General features: G+C 41.0%; 1 protein-coding gene across 4 annotated transcripts in view; it reads right to left on the bottom strand.

The window, feature by feature from the left end:
- Window positions 1-21582, bottom strand: part of SPAG17 (sperm associated antigen 17) — a 163016-nt gene that overhangs the window by 28443 nt on the left and 112991 nt on the right. For 3 of the 4 annotated variants that reach the window (XR_016021765.1, XM_088799521.1, XM_088799520.1), the window contains exons 29-37: window positions 13949-14166; window positions 10825-10987; window positions 9257-9405; window positions 7157-7345; window positions 5306-5451; window positions 5090-5220; window positions 3184-3311; window positions 1223-1405; window positions 124-237 (exon numbers count right to left, since the gene is read on the bottom strand). Coding sequence is in view for 3 of the 4 variants with exons in the window: in XM_088799521.1 (XP_088655647.1) it covers window positions 124-237; window positions 1223-1405; window positions 3184-3311; window positions 5090-5220; window positions 5306-5451; window positions 7157-7345; window positions 9257-9405; window positions 10825-10987; window positions 13949-14166 (1421 nt within the window). In the remaining variant the exon portion in view is untranslated. The remainder of the gene's footprint in view (window positions 1-123; window positions 238-1222; window positions 1406-3183; window positions 3312-5089; window positions 5221-5305; window positions 5452-7156; window positions 7346-9256; window positions 9406-10824; window positions 10988-13948; window positions 14167-21582) is intronic. The other variant, XM_088799522.1, reaches the window with a different exon arrangement.

Raw genomic sequence — 21582 nt, forward strand, 5'->3', positions numbered from 1 at the left:
AGGAGGAAGCAAATGCTTCATAGATAGTGGCAGAAAGAGCTATCACTTATCATATTGTATCTTGAAGCATCTACTGTTGAGACAATAGTATAAACATTGGGATATGAAACATTTCGTACTCACCATAACCAACTTAAGTAGATCTGCAGCATTGCCTCTTTCCTCCTCAGTTCTGGAATCTTTAACTGTCATTTCCTGGAGCTCATCTTCTTTCTTTAGAATATGGTTTATATAATCCTAAGTCAGCAGAACAAAATAAATCAGTAAGAACCAGAAATAAGGTAGCGAGAGAGAGAGATACACACCAAAATAATCAACATCAACTTGAAATATTACAAAAAGATGAAGAGTATGTAAGTTCACAATACTCAACCATCAGTTAGTTACTACTCAAGCAATCTGGAAAGTCTTTTCTCCAATACGTTAGTAAGCAAAGACCTGAAAAACTCAACAGCCAAGCTTTGAGCGCCAGAGGATATTAGAACTGTACCAAGAGTTTAGAGGCCTGACTTCTAACTCTGTGCTCCAGTGTCTTCGCCAATTAATTCAAGGGACAGAGGTGGGTTAGACGAGTCCTGGAATGTTCTCCAGGGATACTCTTTATGATTCTACCTATGAGTCTTAAGTTAGTTGCTAGTCCATGCCTTTGCGTCCAAGAGAAATATACTTTACTTTTCCATAAATATTTGATCTACTTCCACAAATAATGGTCCCCTGCTCTATGCCAGGTGCTAGACATGTAAGCACAATCCATACACAGATGATCCCTGTTCTGAGAGAGTTAACAAGCTAGACTGTGAGATATTATAGATGTGCTTATACAACGACTGATATATTTACAAATTCTTAGGCCATTTCCCACAACTACACTTGTCCTTGTCTCCCATGGATGAGCATCAGATTAATATGCAGTTCTGCCCTTTTCCAGAGGTCACTAGGCTAGTTTTCCATATAATGAGGAAGAAGGAGAACTCTGTACAGCAATCGCACACGCAAGGTACTTCACTTCTCAATGTCTTGGGGTCCCAATGCTTCCTATACTTTATGGGAATCGTTAAGTATTTTCTACCTCTCAACCTCCTACCCTGTAGAAGATTGACATTCATGTGCTGCATTACATATACATTGGTAGGATTACATAATTTCAGGTTCCTCAGGAAACCAGGAGGAGTGATTGGCTTGTTCCTGATGCTTTTGGGTCAAGTGACCTGGATTCCATTACCTTAAGGGACACCTGCAGCTTCAGTTTCACCTCATCCGTTATGACCTCGTGCTGGATGAACTGGCGTATCTGCAGCACCTTGGGATTCTTGAGTATCGGGGCTGGGGCCCCCACAAGCTGTTTGGCCCCAGAGATAAGGTTCTTCCAATTCTGAGTGCCAAAAGGGGGTCCTGGAGTTTTTTTCTGTTAACAAAACAAAGCAATACAACCACCAAAGCAATCAGAATGCCTTAACATTCGAATTTTTTTTTAACTGAGTATTTATTATGTAGATACTGCACTAGGAACCACTTGTTGGGGAATAGAATGGAAGGGGGGAGATTCCTGCTCTCTGAAAGTTTCGAAAATACTGTAAGAAAATTCGGTAACAGAACTGGGCAAGCTTTCCTCTTTATATGTGCTACCAATAATCTGGATGCTTTAAAATTCTGTTGCACGATGTCCCACTGGCTAGCACTGAGGGGAGTGCTAAGCAATGCTGGGCCCTGACAATGCACCTGCAGCCTGGTTCACGTCAAAAGCATGTGACTATTCTTTAATGCCCACAGCTGGCCGAAGACACTGGGAATGAAACAGTATTTAACTTCCTGGTTCCAGGTTCATTTTGATGTAGAGAGTCTTTGAGAGAGAAATCAACCCATCGATCTGGGTGGTCTTTGAGCTCTCTTTAGATGAAGCATGCCTCCAGAGTCTTTCCGGGACCTCTTAAGCAGAAATGTCTGCCTTTGAGTGGATTCCCATCTCTATGCTATCCTTGTGATTTTCAGGAGTGATGCCCTATGTCCCCAAGTGTGTGTGTGATGTGCTTCGTTTTAAATTGCTATTCAGTGTCCCATGCCTGGTCAGTGATAACCACTTAGGATCTTGCCTGGGCTGGGCCACGTCCGGCGGTCGCAGAAGGTCATAGATATAGGAGTTACAGAGGAAGAGAATGAACTTCCTTCATTAATCTCAGATGTGCCATATTATTTGTCATCATGTGGTACTTTCAACTTTCAACAGGCTTACTGAGTCATCTGGTGTGGCCTTTTCATTTTTTTAGATAAGGAGGTAAAGGTCCCGTGTGACTTGCCCCAAGTCCCACATTAATAACTGGTAGAGTCAGGACCAGAGTTTAGACCATCATCATTCACCATGTTGATTCTGGTCACCAAATTAAAACACAAGTGCTACATCTTTGTTATCCTAAGTGTCCATCATCTGTGTCCCTGCTGTTACAAAATAGTGCCGGGAAGCAGAAGTCCTCATAACTCAAAACACTATCCTCCCCAATTAACGCCAGTATCTCTCTGTGATCGTATGGTTGAAGTCTTTACCGACTTAATACCTTAGCATCTGACCGTATGCTGGACATACCGCATACATTGCTTGCAAAATGAAATGGCACATCTTGCAAGAGGCAGGATTTCACGATTCCTGCTCAAGGTATGTCCTTTCATGCTTGAAGAGAACTTTGGGTGGGGCTCCCCTAATGTGACCTACTTATGTTGACCTTTTAACATGAGAGTTGCAAATTCCTGTATATAACCCTTCACATTATTCTTACCTACTCATTTTGTGCATTAGTAAGTTAAGGAAAAAGGGAGAGTGAAAGACCTAAAATTGTGTGTTACGACTAAGATAAGGAAGCAGAAAAGGGAATTATTTCTGTATTGGATAGTATCAGCAATTCCATGAGAGGGAGGTGTAATGGGTGACTCAGAGTGGCCATTTTCGTATTACAGGAAGATGTTCAAGCCTGCCATATTGGATAAAAGAAAAGAAAAAAAAAAAAACAGATTAGTCAGTCAGGGATATCTAAAATCTACAAATGGTAAAATCTTCAAATATAAAACTCCTTAAGCCTGTTCACGATTTACACAAGAATAAAAATATATGAATATATGGGAGAAGACCATAGACTCTGGTTCATTAATGGATGGATAAGCAAATACAGCGAGTTTTTACAATCAAATTTATACCTCAATTGAGGGAAATGTCTCCCATGACCTTGACTGGAGATTAGGAGGGACAATTGTATCTAATTCTTTCTTCATTAGCCAGGGTGACGCTTCGTGGAAGGGACGAAGGACCGTGATGCTGAGGGTCCCTAGTTCAAAGAGAGTTACCAGAGGGTCGGTCATTTCCTTATGAAAAATACTCCGAAAAATCCAATAGATATTCACTAAACTCAACATTTTTTGGTAAGTGAGACACAGCAATGATGCGTAAGGGCCTTATAACCTAACACAAAAGGTGAGGCGTTTAGTCTCTGTAACACCTTGAGACTGGATTTAGATTACCCGGAAGTATTCAGTGACATCTCACTGTCCTTCAAACTCCACATCCAAGTCCTGTCAGTTGTGCCACTAAACATTTCCTGAGTTCACCCACTTTGTCCCTTCCCCCTGTCCCGATCTCAGATCATTTGCCTCAGAGACATCCTGCTCTGGACCACAGCAGTGACTAGTGTTTCTACCCACACGGGCTCTGTGAGGGGATCCCCCGCCCCCCAGCAGTCAGGGTGACGGGTTATGCTGGACCACGATTTAAACTCTTCTTAGATTCCCACTGCTCCCAGGATAAAACTGAATCCTTAATGTTTTCTCGTCCCTGCCTCAACTTGCACTATTTTTCCTTTTGTGTTTTGGTTCCTTTGGCCTTTCCCCCTCTTCTGCAATGTTTTATGCTTCCTGTTTGTAGTCTCTCTTCCTCTCTTAATTAACTCCTACTCATCCACCTCTGTTGGCTCCGATGTCTTCAGGGAAGCCTTCTAGAATGTGTCAGGTTGCTGTTAGAGGCACTCACAGAACTGGATTCCTTTCCTTCATGACCTTATCCCAATAGAATCATACCGTTACCTGTGTGACTACATAATTAACATCTATCTCTCTCATTACGCTTTCAAGCTCTATGAAAGCAGATTCCATACTGTCTTAGCTCACCATTGCATCCCTAACACCCAGCCAGTGTTTGGCACATGGTGGGTTCTCAAGGGGATGTGGATTAAATGGCTGACTAGCAAGGCACCTTGAGATGAATTCTCATGCTCATGTAGTTCTGCACGTACACTGCACAATCAGTCGGAGCGCTCTGCCCTTTATATTCACAAAGATCGAGGTGTATGACGTCATGCACGTGTGTACTGACACACTAAGATACAAGTGCACAGGCATATTCATAAATGAGCACACAATCCATCCTACCAACCAGAGCAAAGACGACAAGAACACACACATAAACTCAGCCACAGCACACAAGGTCAGTACACAGATAATATGCAAGTGTGTATTTATGTGTAAATCCACATATGGTTCTGACTGCTCGTTCTGACTTAATGCAATATGTGTTTCCAACCTTTAGTTGCGCACTGATTTCTTTGAAATTGATGAAAATAATATAAATGCCCAACAAATAGATTGTGTAACTTATCCTATATTTCATGTTGGCTTTCTACCTCACACATCAAATGTATTTTCTTGTCTTACTATATTAAGTTCATCAAGGCAATACCTTTAAAACGACAAAAATGAACTTACAAGACCTACCTCACTTGTCTTTGTTTTTTCCTACCAAGATGAAAAGAACACATAAATGGGAACCTAGATACATACCTAACATATCGAAACACAAATATAAATCTGCTTATATGTAGAAGGACTGAGCCATAGTTTACATAGGCTGATGCTCAGATAAAGCTTGATGTGAATTAAAAAAAACAACACTGTATAAATAGGCAGACATGGCTCGGTGGAAAGGAGAGCAGAAAAGTGAGCAAAGGGAAAAAAGCAGAGAGGACGGGGCAGGGGTGGGGTGGGGGGATGGGCGGACCGGATGAAGACAGGAGAGCTGGTGAGGGGACACTGTATCCCGGAATCCCGGTCCAACCTGGCTGCTCCTGTACGGGGTCTTGAAGAACAGCGGTGGTGGATTCTCCATATGCCAAGGACAGGTATTCTTCTATGTCACTGTCTCGAAGAAGTTCCACTCCTGACCCATCGGCATAGATAACAAAAAACCTATGAAGGAATAACCATCTAATCACTTGACATACTCGGTCAAAATGCTCCTTGAACTTGGAAGGTATCACTTTGATCACGTTACCTGGGAACGTGTTCCCCATAGACTTGCAAGTGGTTCTTATGAAGGTGAGTAGATGACAAACTATCATAGCCTTCGGGTTCTGCCTTTAAATAATCTTCCAGATGGGTTTCAAGTAGTCTAGTCGATGTGCTACCATCAGCCATGACCTAAGGGACAAAGCAGCTAAGCAACCGAAAGAAAAAAAGTGCCATAAAGCTTACCTTTCTGCCGACCTCTCATTTGAGAAAGCAGGTGAGCTTCCTGTTTTCTTGGAAAATCGGGGCTATTTCTATGTATAGATTGCATTAATTAAAGGGAAAACCTAGCAGCACATCTCCACCCACAAACCATGCGCAGACTATGAAAACAAACTGGAAGACACACAAGAATACAGAGAGGAAGGTCACTAGATGGCAGGGGACTCAAATCCTTGTCTTCTGAGGATTAGTTCAAGAAAGTGGGAATTTAAACACGGAGAAAAGCCTACTCATGCGACAGTCATCTTGAAATATTAAAAAAGTGACCACATGGAAAAAGGTTTACATTCCGCAATCCCAAGCCCAGAATTAGGACTCATGGGCAGATCACACAGAGAAACAGATTTAGAAGCAACATGAGAAGAATGTTTTGCCATCACTACCATCTAGATATGTCTAGACGTGGCAGGGTTCTCTCCAAGAAGAAGTGCGGTTCAGGCTGAAAGATGACTGAAGGGGGCGCTGGGAAGACGACGAACGCCTAGAAGAGTGGTTCGCCCGGATGACCCACGTGTTTCAGCCTAGAGGGTTTGGGGCTTTGAATTTCAATTCATTGTAAATTCACATTTATTGGCAGCCGGAACTCACACTGCAAAGAGTTCATTTACTTAGTACAGAAAAAACAAGCTGGATCAAGGCTTGCCCGCAAACCCAAACAAAGTTGCGGATTCTAGGGGATGCTTCCCGATCTAAAAAATAACTTCACCACCCACCACTCAATACATGAAATTCCACTGTTGGATGAGGAGCGAAAAAAAGACTTAGGAGCCTAGAGGAGAGGCTGGCAAACCCTTCCAGTCAGGGGCCAGGGAGTAAATGCTTCAGGGTTTGCGGCCATACAGTCTGTTACAACTCCTCAACTGCACCGTTCCACGCAAAAAGCCGTGGACAATAGGCAAACAAAGAAGCATGGCTGTGTTCCAACAAAACTTTATAGCATGACACTGAAATTCAAATTTCCTATACTTTTTATGTATCATGAAATATTCTTCTTTTGACTTTTTCCCAACTATTTAAAAATATCAAAACCCCTTTTCGCTATTGGGCCTATGTAAACAAGTGGCCACGGCTCGCCAAAGCTTGGCCTAGAGGGAAGAGGGTAGCTGTGGTATTGAAGGACCGAGAAACAGACGCTGGAGCTCTACCACGGATAGACACACTCCTCTCCAGGCCGCCCACCTCCCAATGTCCAGCCCTATTAGAACCTTCCCCCGCTGATACTGTCACCCTGGAGCATCTGCCACTGGCCGGCTGCCCCAGGTCTTTGTTCTTACTTTAACCCGGATACCGACCATTCTTTTCTCATTCCTTTTTGTTTGCATCATTTTTAGATGCTTAGTCATGGTTTCTTCCCTTCGGCTCTAATTATGTATTTGGCTTTAACATTGGGCTTGCTAGCCCCTGTGGAAGCACACTTGAGAACCAAAGGTACTGATGACCGCAATCCAAGATCTCTGACAACAGACATTTACGAATGCTTTCCCAAAGTGTTGGCAAGAAGCAGGTAACTCCTCCCAAGGAAGCGAAGGTAAAAAGCCACACGGAGGTTCTCTCGTGTGAAACAGCGGAAAAGCAAAGCCACAGCCTGTCTCGCCACACTAACGGGGCACCTTACCTTGAAGACGTTTCCCTCAGGATCCAGGACCTCACAGAGAACCTCTGAGGTGTGCTTCATGATGTACCTGCTAACTCTCAGCTGCTCACGTTTTTGAAAGGGATGGTACATGTCACTGCTTGATTCGTGGCAATATATAGCCGAACAATCCCTATCAATATGAAGACAGCCTGTGTTTGGAGGTAAGACCTGGAAGGGTAACAGAAAGAGAGAAATTATTAAAAATCTCTTGTTCAATGGAAGGGATTTGGGAAATCGTTTTAGGAAAAAAAAAATATCCATAGATCCCAGCCACAAACTTTTCTTCCAGGAAGAAAACCCAAGAGGGAACTTAAGGTTTGATAAAGAGGCAAACTGAGTAACTGGGATATACTTTCTTCATATTTTATCTACTCACATTAATATCTCTTCCAAGTAATTGCCTTGTGCCTTCTTATTTCTGATATTTAATGTAGTACAAATATATTTTAACTGAAGTAAACACATTTGGCCCCATTCAAAACGCTTGGGATCCTTTCTGTGTTCTTGGCGAGAATCACCTCCAAGAGGGTCAAAAGCTATTTGACGAACGCTTTTAGGAGCTTTCATCTGTCCTCATTTCATTTGTCCTCACTTGTGACACATTATAATCACAGAGCATAACAACTGGTATGTGGTATTCTGATGCATCTTTCTTGTGCTGCCAAAGCACAACAGTGGCCAAGCTTTACCTCTCTTTTTAATACATTGCCTCAAATCCAGCCTTATTCACCACCCTGTCCACACAAATACTGACCAATAGAGGGTGAGCAGAAGGTATTTTCAAAGACCACGTTTGAGTTCTGTAAAACTATAGAACTATGAAATAGGTGTTGGTAAACTTAATTTTTCTTTTTTTTTTTTTTTTTGGTTTGTTTTTCAGTTGGGAACTAAGGTCTGTGTGTTTCTCAACCAGGAGTCACCAACCTTTCAGTCCTTCCTTGGGCTGTGTCTTGGGAGACTGGGCAAACCCGGAAGGAGCACGTGGCCACACCACAGTGACAGACATTGAATGTCTCCAAGTTGGAATTATTTTCTGTTTTTTCCTTCAGTGGTAACTCATGGTCATTGGTGCTAAAATTCCTAGGCCCCAACAGTTGTAACCGTTAGTTTGGGGCTATGATAAAAATAAGGCAAAAGCTGGCCTCGTCACAGAATCTTAGGAAATTCTAACGACATCTGGTAGGACACATGGTACTGGAATAGGGATACAATGGCCATTCTGAATGCTACGTAAAAACTGCACCCCCTTCTCCGATTGCACATTTCACAGTCTTTTCTCACTGTCAGCAGCTTCCTTGCCCCATAATGATCTATGTTGGATGGAGAGGGGGTAGGACAACGTCCTCAGGAGAGATGGGAGGGATAAACTGGCTTCAGCAGCTTTTGTAGTAACCGATGTTTGTCACGCAGGCCTTTGCCCACTGCGTTCTGGCTCTGAGTCTCAGTCTCCTGTGACGTTAGATGAGACCCTTTGCATGTGGCCCTTCTCCAGCGAGTGGACAGGTGAGGGCAAATCCTTCTAAGACTCAAGGGACTGATGGGAGGTGGCTGGGTTTCACAGGGGAACGCAGGCAGGACGCGGAGTTGCTAATACGCTTTTCCCAGGCCCTCCAAGGACAAAGCTTTGCTTCAGCTGGGCCAGCTGCCCTCCCAGGACCACACAGACCGTCTGCTCCCTTCTGGGCACGTCAGGTGGAGTGGGGATGGACCGGAGGTGGGAAGGACGGGAGAGAGAGAATGTGGGCGGAGGTGGCAGGAGGTGAAACTGGGCAGGTAGGCACGGGCCAGGTCACCCACGTGCAGGCCGCCTGCCACAGAAAGGATCCCCAACAAACACATCCTGGCGTCTGACCTTGATGCGGAAACGCCAAAGCATTGTAAGACATGCAAGACAGTGCTTTTTCCTGGAACAGATCGTATAAAGGGGAATAAATAAAGAGAGATCAAGACGTGTGTTCTAAGACCAGATGAGACAAGACAGCAGCAGCCATGGCACGAGTGTGCAATGCCCCGAGGAGCGGGGTTTCTCAGTCCAGTGGACACTCACCTTTGGCACTCCTCAGCTCCCCCCACACCTACCTGGTACGTCCCCTGTGGCTTTGCAATAACAGACGTCCCGTCCCCAAAGGTGGCGCAGCAGCTGCTGTCCTCGCAGTTGGTAATGACAGTGGCATAGTACGAGCTTTCTATCCGCATACACTTCACCTGCCTGGTGACAGTCTGAGGACCTTCGGAGGCAAGCACGTGCCAGGTGAGTAGATCTGAGAAGACGCACACACGGGGCAAGAAGCTGGCCGGGGGATTAGACTCGTCTCTCGGCTCCTCGACTAGAGGTCAAGACTGAGCCCCAAGTGCCGTCTGCTCCCTGTGCCCGATTCTTCCAGAACAATCTTTTTACTTAACTTAGTGTGTTGTTTTGTTCTCACTACTCTTTTTATTTTGAGAAATTGACGACATCCAGAAATGATAATTTAACGACTCATATACTCACCAACTACAATTTATACTTGTTAATATTTTGCCATATTTGTTTCAACGCTTTTAACATATACAGAAGAGAAAAATTACAAGTTCAAGTTCACTTTCCTCCGTATCTCTGGGGTTTATTCCCTTCTCTTGCAATCCATTTGTATACTTTTATATAAATGTGTGTATCAAAAACAATGTATAATATTTTGTGTGCTTTAAACTGGCATAAGATATATATTACTCGGTATCATTCTATACCGCCTTTTTTCACTTAACATTGTTTTGAGACCTTCAGCTATCTGGATACGCGCGTGTGTGTGTGTGTGTGGGGGGGTGTATGGTGTGTGTGTGTGTGTGTGTGTGTGTTTCTGTGTTTTATTCCTTTTAGCTGCTGTATAGTATTCCTTTATAAGTATACACTTTTTCTACTCTGTTATTGGTGGACATTTATGTTTTCCCCGTTCTTGAATATTATACTCAGTGTTGCAAGCAGCATCCCAGTAACCTGATTCCTTGTAAAATGTATGCATGTGTCTTTCTCTACACACCCAGAAGCAAGGTTTGTGCACCATATGACAGGCAATGTTTTTCAATTTACTAGATATTTTTAAACTGCCCTCCCAAGGGACTCTTCACTACCACTCTAACTAGTGGGGTATGAAGGCTCCTCTTTTCCCACTCGCTTGCCAATTTTGTGGCACCTAATTTGGCAACGAAGCACTTAACGCATTAAACAAACCAACTCTGGAATTAAAGAAAAGGGACTCAGGGAATCATTTTCCTTTACAAATCTTGTTTAAATTTAGGTTAGGAAGGGTGGTAGGTTTCCGGATTCTTTGAACAGGTTTCAGTTCCAAGAATCTATAAGCCTACAGCAGCTTGCTTTTCTCTCACACCACCTTTCGGAGAATGAGACACACGCTCAGAACCAAAGGAGGACCTATCTGAGGTCACCTACGTGTGCACATTTGCTTCTGTAAAGGATCAAAAGAAACAGCTCTGAGAGCTAATGTCTAGGACAGCTGAGTCACGGTAATTAACTTTTAGTTGCCGCCCATTCAGACTGCAGGTTCTCAGTGGTGAAAATGGAAAAGGGACGCTTACTATCCATCAGCCAACCAGAGCTGTTCCCACTTTCCCTATCTAATCCCAAAGACGGATAAAACATCGCCACATACTTGGAAACTGACACGTACTTATTTCTTGATCATCTGGAGGGATAATATGATCTTCATAAACTTGGTAAAAGGTGGTGATCCTGGTGCCGTCAGCGTGATCCACTATCCGAGTCCCATCTTTCTTTTCAACAATGAGCACTTTGTCTTCTCGAGTCGTCATAACCTGAACACACCAAGGTGGTACAGCATGATCATTTGACCAGAGAAGTGCGTTTATGTTTCCACCCCACTCAATACTACTCAGAATCCCAGACATTTATATAAGTGAAAGTTTTAGCCCATCTACTTGGTCTAACTTTTACAACAATCCTGGGAGGCAGGCGATGATATCGCATTTTGCACACGAGGGAATTTAGGCTTAGAGAAGTCATGCAGCAAATGCCAGCGCTGGTGTTGCACTGAGGCTGGCTTCCAAACTCATATTCCTTCCACGGTATCTGTGAGTAAAAAGTTCACATCTGGACTGGCCTGACCCCGGTCTGCTTGCTTCCTTGGAAACTAGCTGTATCGGTCAAGACCGGAAACCAAAGGCTAGGCACTTGGTCAGCCCAGTACTTTCCAGATCTATTCCGATGCAATCCCACGGAACGCAGATTTAGGGAGTGCTGCGTGTTGCGAACTGTGACAGGTGCTGGGGATACAATGATGAACAAGGCAAAAGCTCAAATCCGTTCTCTGGGAGTTACACACCAACGCTTCAATCTGAAAGGACGATCAGGCCCTCATATACTGCACCTAATGGGTGACGAGAGAAGTTCTAAACCACCACTGTGTCTGTGGGGTGGTGGTGGTGTGGGTAGGTGATGTGTGTGTGTGTGTGTGTGTGCGTGTGTGTGCGCGCGTGCACACACACACGTGCATAAGTGTGGCAGACATGAAATTGCATGGCCCAGATCTCGCTTGATGAAAGGCCTTGCTCCCAAACAGTTACTTAAGCTGTGGACTTAAGCTGCCTGAGTTCAGTTCAAATCCTCGTTCCATGAATGGCTGGGTGAATCAGGCAAGTTGCTTAACCTCTCTGTGCTCTTGTTGCCTCTTCTGCAAAATGGAGCCAACACTAGAATCCTCCTTGGGGATGCATGTGCTGTAAGTGAGATAATGCTGGTGAAGGGCTCAACATTAGTCGGTGGTCAGATTAGCAATGATTAACACCAGCTCTTCACTGAGGACAGAGAGTGACATATTGCTGAGAATTATTCAAACGTTTCACGACACCATGTGCCTCTGTCTGGGCACCACACAGTAGGATAATCATTATTCTCACGGGTGGTAAGAACACAACAGCAGGAACTCTTACTGAACACCTGAGAGGGCCGGGTCTGGCATTAATCTTCCCAACACTTTCAGGTAATGGCGATTACCTCCATTTTACGAACACAGAAGCCCAGATTAGAAACAGGTCCAAAGTCATACATACAGTAAAACATGTGTCTGGGGTTCAAACCCAGGTCTGTTTCCCACGAGGTTGGTGCCTCTAAAACCTGACACTTCACGTCAGGTGCTGTGAACAACATCCATTTTCGAGTTTGTTTCATATGATCATGTCAGTTTCTTAGCCCTTATTTGAAGAGCTGTTTAAACACTGGGGTCCACATCCTGATGCTAACACGTGCTGTGTGACGTTGGGAAAATTAATTACCCTCTCTGTAGCTGACTTAGCTGCCTCATCTGTAAAGTGGAAACACCAGTTTGTTGTGAGCACGAAACGAGTCAGTATGTGGACAGCAGTGACAACAGGGCCTGGACACAGTGAGTGCTCCATAAATATCTTCATTATTGTTATTCTTCTGTCGGTGTCTGATGATGAATTCATGCTTGAATCCAGGCTCTTGGATCTTGGTTCATGCCTCCATAATGGTGATAGGCATGAGTAAGGGAAATTGAGAGCTCTTAATGAAGAAATATTAATAAAAATTGTATATTAAGCTAAATAATCTACGTCAGGAGCTGAATTAAAGTGAGTCATTTGAAGTGACCAGAAAGCCTTTTGAGATGTTACATACTTTGAATCTCCCCAAAACAAAGAGAACTGGCAAACAAGGCGAGAGGTTATAAACTTATTTCAGAAGTAGACTGAGGAAGAAAGGAAGACACTTTTGGTCAGGAAACATAATTCATCTCAATTGCAAGTGGACATTTTGCTTTTGACCAGCAACACGTGGTTATAAACAAGGGTAGAAGTCTAGGAACTAGAGATCAGGCACCCGAATTCTTGTACAAATTCAGAGGGTGCTGCAAAGCTCCATGTAAGATGTCAGAGGGCTAGCTGGGGGATGGAAAAGAGCCCAGTTTTCAGTCACCAAAAATTGGTTCTCATCCCACACTTCCTGGGTTTGTACTCGTGACCACATTATGTAACTTGCTGAGGCCCAATTTTCTCACATGGCTAATAAGCTTCATTGGTTGAGGACTAATAAGCTAATGTATGCAAAACCCCAAACAGAAAGCCTGGCGCATAGAGTGTGCTGCTCTTCATGCCAGGAGGTTCAGTGTCACATCCTAAACAAAACCATTATTTTCTATACCACTCAATTGCTACTTATTTTTATGCTGCAAATGGTGTCTTTTGTACAGTTGCGCTGTGAGGTTCTTGAGTTTTTTAACGTGAACATTTCCTTAAAGGTACTATAAGTTCCTTGCAGTCAAGGATCGTGAACAAATCTCTGTCGGTCATGTCAGGTACACACAAAAAAGTAGGAGTAAGGCATAGGCTCTCACGTCTAGAAAGTAAGACGTACACACAAATGCATTCGACATAAGGAAATGTATGATACCACTAATCATACGTGTCCTAAAAGTGGTATAGAAAAATTCATGAGCTGTCTCTGATTTTGAATATTACTGTTTCATGATACAGTATGCTGGTCAAATAAACCACACAATGCTTTTAGATTTGGGAAGATGGATCAATCCATCAATCCATCGATCCATCGATCCATCGATCCATCCAACCATCCATCCATCCATCCATCCATCCATCCATCCATCCATCCATCCACCCACCCACCCACCCACGACTTACTTCTTAAAAAATAGTTACTGAAACTTTATTTGCCAGGCACTCTTTTATGTGCTGTTTCCTAGTGATTTAGGAAATTTTATAATACACACTAGTTTGCCATACCATTCCGTTGACAGGATCTGTGGCTTGAAAGGATAAAAACGGTGCCAAGTCTGCTATTCTTTCCGATCCTTTGGTGCCAATCCGATTTCCTTCAGGTGTGGTTGTAAACCAGGTGCCTACATGAACCTCCACAGGAGTTACTGTTGGAACCACTTCTGGGGTAGGTTCATGGATTTCATTCTTATGTGACACAGATGATTGATTTTTGTGACTTTTTCCTGTGGAAGTGCAAGTAAAATCAAACACAACAGTATAACTATGATATCAATTATATAAATCATTCATTGTTTTGATACAGTGTGAAGACACCGTGACATAGAAATTCTAAGTAGTATTCATCAATTACATTATTTCTCAAAGGGTAAAAATATCAGGTTATGACTATCTTAATCTTGGCACTTGAAACTTGGCTGGATTCTCGTTACCTCTCTCCCAAACATACACGTGCATATATACAGTTCACTCTCTGTGGCACAATACCTATTCTGGTCAATTTCTGTACTTTTAAGTCTTGCTTATTTCTCCATGGATCCAAGATTTTGGGCTCTGTACCATGATTTTTAAAGCCTACCTTTTCCTCCCATAAATCTGTCAAACTTTCAGACTCCTTTTGACTTACTGGACTCTAGCATTTTACAAGATTTTTAACTCTTCAGTCTCTGATTTTATTTTATCAGTTGTAGATAGGAAATACTTCTCTTCAGCCCAGACTCTGAAGAAACTTATCAGCTAGGCATATCCTTGGCCGCTCACTGGAGGAGATGTGATTCGTACAGTTTAATCACTACATTAATATCACCTGATACACACGTCCCCTCATCCCTACCACCACCATCCATGTGGAACAGGACGATACCCTCATGGAACTCTGTGAATACTATCTCTAACCCTCTGTCAGGCTAGATTTACTCAATTTGTATGAATAATAATCAGTAATCTATAGATGAGACTTGCCAGTGTTATCAAGCCTCAATCCAGGTAAACTCAGACCCAGACACAAACTGCAAGCAAAGATAGAAAAGGATTATTGACCAGGAAGATCCTTCAGTTTTGTACCATGAAAGGTGTATCAGCGCATGGATCTTGGCCTAAAACACAGACTCAACTAATAGTGGGAACCAACGAAGACAGACACACCAAGCTAAGCCTTTCCATTAACCTAAGATTCATTTTGGACCTATTTATATTTCTAGAGCATTAAAAGAGAACAGAAAGATAGACCTGTAGAAATTACTTAGAATGAAGCTCAGAGAGCCAAAGTGGTACAAGTAATGAAAGAGAGGTTAAAGTCCTCTAATATATGTTTAACTGGAATTTTAGAAGAGAAAGAAAGGGATTGAAAACAGTATTTGAAGAAATATAATTAAGAACTTTTCAGAATCAATGAAAACTAATAATCTACAGATTCAAGAAGCCCAATGTATTCTCACTTGGATAATAAAAAGAAATCCATAACTTAAATCATATTGAAATTTTAATAAAAAATATTTTAAAGGTAGTTAGATTGTCTTCAAAGCAACAATAGTTAGACAGACAGCCATCTTTTCAACACCAACACTGAAAGCAAGAAGAAAATAGAGAATTATTTTCAATGTACAGAGAGAAAATGCCTACCAATCTAGAATTCTATACCAGTGAAATTATCTTTCAAGAATGAGGACAACATAAAAACGTTTTCAGAAAATATCTGTTATACAATAAGCATACTAAAACCCCCAGTTAAAAGATAAAAATTGTCACATTGAATTTTTAAGATAAGCACCTATATGCTGCTCACAAGGGACACATTTAAACATAAATCACAGAAAGTAAAATAAGTTGTGGGAAAAGTTATCCTGGGAAAGTACTAAGCAATAGCTGTTATAGCTATAATAATATAAGCAAAATAGGGCAAAAAAACAAAAAACAAAAAAAGAATCCTAAAATATAAAGCTATTGCACAGTGATTAAATGTTAAATTCCCCATGAAGATATAACAATGCTAAACTTTAAGTAGCTAAAATTATATCCTCAAAATATATAGAGAAAAATCTGACAGAACTATTAAAAAAAAACATAATTATTTCAGAAATAAAGAAACGAAGATTAAATTATAAGGAACAGAGCACTGAACAGATTATTCTGCCCTTTCAGGAAATTTAAACATACTTCTCCTGAATAAATTGATACAGTATATTAAAAATATCTGTGGGGTCTAGAATAAGAGATGGGAAATTTTGATATGTGGGGCAAATATGGCCTTCTACCTAGTTTTGTATAGTCTATGTAATAACAATTTTTTTAACATTTCTATTAGTACATAATTTAAAAAATAAAAATAAATAATACGAGTTTGTGACACATGAAAATTATACGAAATTCAAATTTTAATGTCCATCAATAAAGTTTTATTGGAACACAACACAGCATGCTCATTTGATCATATACTGTTTTTGGCTACTTTCATGCTACAACGATAGAGTTGAATAGCGGTGACAAAGACCACATGGCTCACAAAATCTAAATTATTTACCATTTTGTCCTTTATAGAAAAGTCTGCTGAACTTGAATATAGAGTAGATGATACAACTTGTAAGTTTGAGCTAATAGATATAAAGAGAAGAACACTATACTCAATAACTGTAGGATACATGCCCTTTTCAATCATAGACAGAATTTTTTAAAAACGTGACCATATATGAGGCTATAATATATACCAAGTTTTAACAAATTTCAAAGGATGAGTTAAAAAACTCTTTAAAAAAATCCTAGAAATACTTCATAAATTTGGAAATTTAAAAACAAGTTTAAATAACTTGTGGGTCAAAAAATAAGTCATAATGGAAATTAGAAAAATATTTAGAATGGAAAAATAATGAAAATTAGTAAATATTATTTATTGTGAGCTGGAAGAACCACTTCTGGAATGGCAATTAAGAACCTCTGAAAATCTACTCCTCCATAAAAACAATGAGAACACTTGAAAAAAAAAATGATCAAAAGCAACATTTTTAAAACTCTGGAAATAAACCAAAGAATTACGACAACCTGAGGAAAAAAATTTTTTAAAAAGAGGCTGAATCTCAGTAAGAACAACTGCTCTGTGTTGTTGCAACTTGCTCTATTCTCATCCTTTATCCTCCCCCATCTCCAATTACTCAGTACCTTTAAAAAACAGTAGCCCCCAAATCACAGTAGCTGTGGAAACCAACAGTCTAGCAGCCACTGAGGGGGAAATGGGTTTGGAATTCTCCCTCAAAGCCCCATTCCTAGAGAATTGTCATTGTTTGTCTTGTCTAAAATCTCCCTGAAAAGCCTCACTCTGACCTGAGTCAGAACTCACTCATTGTGAAGTCTTTTTCTGGGGACCTTGTCGAAACAATCAGTGGCAACTATTTGCAATGTGGCTGCCTGAAGCAGCAATAATAGTTGGGGCAAACAAGAGGCTGACCAAAAAAAAATTTAAAAGGAAAAGCTAGAGCATGAGATGTCCACTGGGGGCTTTGAAAAACCCTGACATTTGCCTGGGAATCTAGAAGCTACAGGTAGCACAAGAAGGACTGCTCTCACCCCCAGGAAAGACTTGAGAAATACCAAACTCTCACCTCTGGCTGACCTTGAGGCTAAGGCTCTGGTCTAACTGCCAGAGTGATGAAAGTGTGCCCCAATAAGCACACGACGCCTGGTAAAGGCTGGGAGAGTCTTTGGTTTGAGGCATTTCGGGAAATCTCTGCCCAATCATTAGCTGACCACTAAGTTAACTGAGCAGAGACTTCAGTGGTCACACAGGACAAAGAAAATGGATTCTACAGAATAAGTTCAGAAAAGTCTCTACATAAACAGCCAAAACAGCCACAAGAACAAACCCAGGGGCTGGGAATCTCATTTCTAGTGTTGCCACAAAACAAAAACAATGAGAATAAAAAAAGTTCAGTGAGGTTTAAGGACACATGCTCAATACACACACAACAAAATCAATTGTATTGGTATACACCATCAGTGAACAATCCAACAAGAAAATTAAGAAAATAATTCCAATTATAATAGTATCAAGAAAAATAAAATACTTAAGAAAAATGTAACAAGTGTAACAATTGTACACTGAAAATTACAAAACAGCATTGAACAAAATTAAAGAAGACCTAAATAAATGGAAAGATATCCCATGTTCACAAAGGGAGACTTAATATTATAAAGACAGAAACTCTCAAAATTTATCTCACCAAGGGACGCTCTATAAAAATCTCAGCTCCTCTTTTGCAGCAATTAACAGGAGGATTCTAAAATCCATACAGTAATGCAAGGGACTCAGAATAACCAAAATAATATTTTAAAAGTAAAACAAAGTTGGATGACTCACACTTTCCAATTTCAAATTTACTACAAAGCACTATAACCAGGACAGTGAGCTGTTGGCATAAATAAACATATATTTGGAGATCAATGGACTCAAATTAAGAATCCAAAAATAAATGCTTACATTTATGGTCAACTGATTTTTGACTGGAGTGCCAACCAATTCAATCAGGGGGAAATCGTCATTTTAACAAATGCAAAACAATGAATTCAGACCCCTATCTCACACTATATACAAAAATTAAATCAAAATGGACTACAAAAGCTCAAATGCGAGAACTAAAACTATAAAACTCGTAGAAGAAAACATAGGAACAACTTTTTGCGGCTTTGGATTATATAATGCTTTCTTAGATAGGATATTAAAAGCACAAACAACCAAAGGGGGGAAAAACAGATAAAATGAACTTTATCAAAATGGACACCATCAAGAAAGTAGAAAGACAACTCACAGAATGAGAGAGAATATCCACAGATCAGATATCTGATAAGAAACTTGTATCCAAATATACAAAAGGTAAAAAGACAAACAATCCAATTAAAAATTGGAAAAAAATATGTGAATAGACATTTCTTTAGAGAAGATATACAAATGGCCATTAAGCACCTGAAAAGATGGTCACCATCATTAACGATTAAGGAAATGCAAATTAAAATGAGAGAGAGAGAGAGAGAGAGAGAGAGAGAGAGAGAGAGAGAGAACATGTCACATCCACTAGAATGGATATAGACAAACAATAACAGTGTTGCCGAAAATATGAAAAAATTGGAACCCTCACTCACTGCTGGTAAGAATGTAAAATAGTGCAGCTGGTTTGGAAAACAGTTTGTCCGGTCCTCGAAATGCTAAACATAGAGTTACTTATGATCCAGCAATTCCACTCTTAGGTATGTACACAAGAAAAATGAAAATGTCCACACAAAAACCTGTACAAAAGTGATCACAGCAACTTTATCTGTAATTTCCAAAAAGTGGAAACAACCCAGGCGTCCATCAATTTATGACTGGATAAACAAAGTGTGGTCAGTCTATACAAGGGAATATTATTTGGCCATAAAAATGAAGTGCTGATACATGTTACCACACAGATTAACCTTGAAAACGTGCTAAGTGAAAGAAGCCAGTCACAAAGGCCACATATTGTATGTTTCCATTTATATTAAATGTCTAGAATATGTAAATCCATAGAAACAGTACATTAGTGGCTCCAAGGTGCTGATGGGATAGCAGGGGAAACTGGGAGTGACTGCTAATGGGTGCTGGTTTGGGGGAGGGGAGTGATGAAAATGTTCTGCAATTAGAAATGGAGATGGTTGCACACTCTGTGAATACACTAAAATTGTGTACTTTATAAAGGGTGAATATTACGGCATGTGAACACAGTAAAGCTGGTATTAAAATAAAACTCATTGAATAAAGCTAACACAGGGCTTTGAAGTAAATGCTTATATTAGGAGAAGAAAGTTTCCAAGTTAGTGAAGCACCTTAAGTAGATAAAAAAGAACAGCAAAATAAACGGAAAAAACATGGGCTTCTTTCTGTTTTTGTCATGTAGGTGTAGCAGCAACAGAGTTGTGACTTGTCCCTCTTCTCATTGTGGAAATCATCTGAAGCAATAATAACAATGGAAAAAAAAACATCCAGAAATTACACTTGTGGGAAAACCAGGGAAACCCTCAAACTCCCACTGAACTACCAGAAGCAGAGCCGAAGAACAGCCCATGAGGATAGGTTTAAAAGAGCTACTGGAATGAACAGGGTGCAGTTGCTCACAGATCTCAGAATGTTTTTAAGTCAATCCTGCAACAGGACAGGATCCCATCCTGGGAGCGACGTGTGTGGGCAGTTATCTAAAATGAATAGAGCAGAATCCTGAGTGACAGAGAGAGGAAGGGCCTGGATTATGCCGGAGGTAAGGGTAGGGGTGGTCCTTTCATGGCAGGTTTAGAAAGCACTGAAACACAACCTCTAAAATACAACCTGAATGCATCTAAGAAAACAAGTCTATTTTTAAATGGGCAAAAGATGTCAACAGACACCTCACCAAAGAAGATACACGATTAGTAAATAAGCATATGCAAAGATGCTCAATATCATAAATCATTAGGAATGAAATGAGATACCACTACACACCTATTAGAATGGCTAAAATCCAAAAAACTGACAACACCAAATGATCACATGAATGTGGGGCAACAGGAACTGTCATTCACTGCTGGTGGGATTGCAACATGGTAGAGCCACTTGGGAAGACAGTCTGGCAATTTCTTACAAAGCTGAACACATACACGGAATATGCTCCTAGGTATTTATTTCAATGAGTTGAAGACACGTGCACACAAAAACCTGCAGGCCAATCTTTAAAAGCAGCTTTATTCACAATTGCCAAAAAACCTGGAAGCGACCAACATACGCCTCAATAGGTGAATGGATAAACAAACTGTTGCACAGCTATACAATAAAATATTATTCTGTAATAATTAGCTATCGAGCCATGAAAAGACATGGAGGAATCTTAAATGTGTATTACTAAATGAAAGGAACCAATCTGAAAAGGCTACTTACAGTATGATTCCAGCTCTGTGACATTCTAGACATTCTAGGATGGGCAAAATGGGGGACAACAGTGGCTGCCGGGAGTTCAGGGTTGGGGAGAGGAGAAGGATGAATAAGGGGAGCCCAGGGGATTTTCACGGTGGTGAAACTATTTTGTATGACACCGTAATGGTGGACTCATGACAATGTGCATTTGTGAAAACTCACAGAGTGTACAACACAAAAAGTGAACCTTAACGTAAACTATGGACTTGAGTTAATACATAATGTTATCAATACTGGTTCATCAACTGTAACAAAGGTACCACACCTTCAAGATGTTAAAAAAAGGGCAAACTGTGAGCTGGGAAGAGAGGGAGTATATGGAAACTCTGTACTTTCTGCTCTTTTCTTTTTCCTGTAAAACTAAAATTGCCCCCCTCCCCCCAAAAAATATTAGTTTAAGAAAACGTGAATGCATCGTCTTAATTGGAAGGGCTATGAAGAAATCTGGAGCACATCATGCTGGAGGCAGAAGCCCTTTGGAACCAGGTTAGGAAACGAGAGAAGTGGCTACACAGACCACCTGTCCATCGAGGCCTGTTTTTATCAAGAGAGGGAGCCCTTGAGCTGGGAAGTTTGGAGAGTTATGGGGACACTTCCATTCACCTCTACTAGGAACCTTCTGCTACTACTGAAGGAAAATGTACCTTGTTAAATTTTGAGTTACCAAAAAAGGAATTCACTTTGGCTCCATATGAGT

The sequence above is a fragment of the Rhinolophus sinicus genome, chromosome 7 (assembly GCF_057876585.1).
Source record: "Rhinolophus sinicus isolate RSI-liver-muscle chromosome 7, RSI-T2T, whole genome shotgun sequence".
NCBI lineage: Eukaryota > Metazoa > Chordata > Mammalia > Chiroptera > Rhinolophidae > Rhinolophus > Rhinolophus sinicus.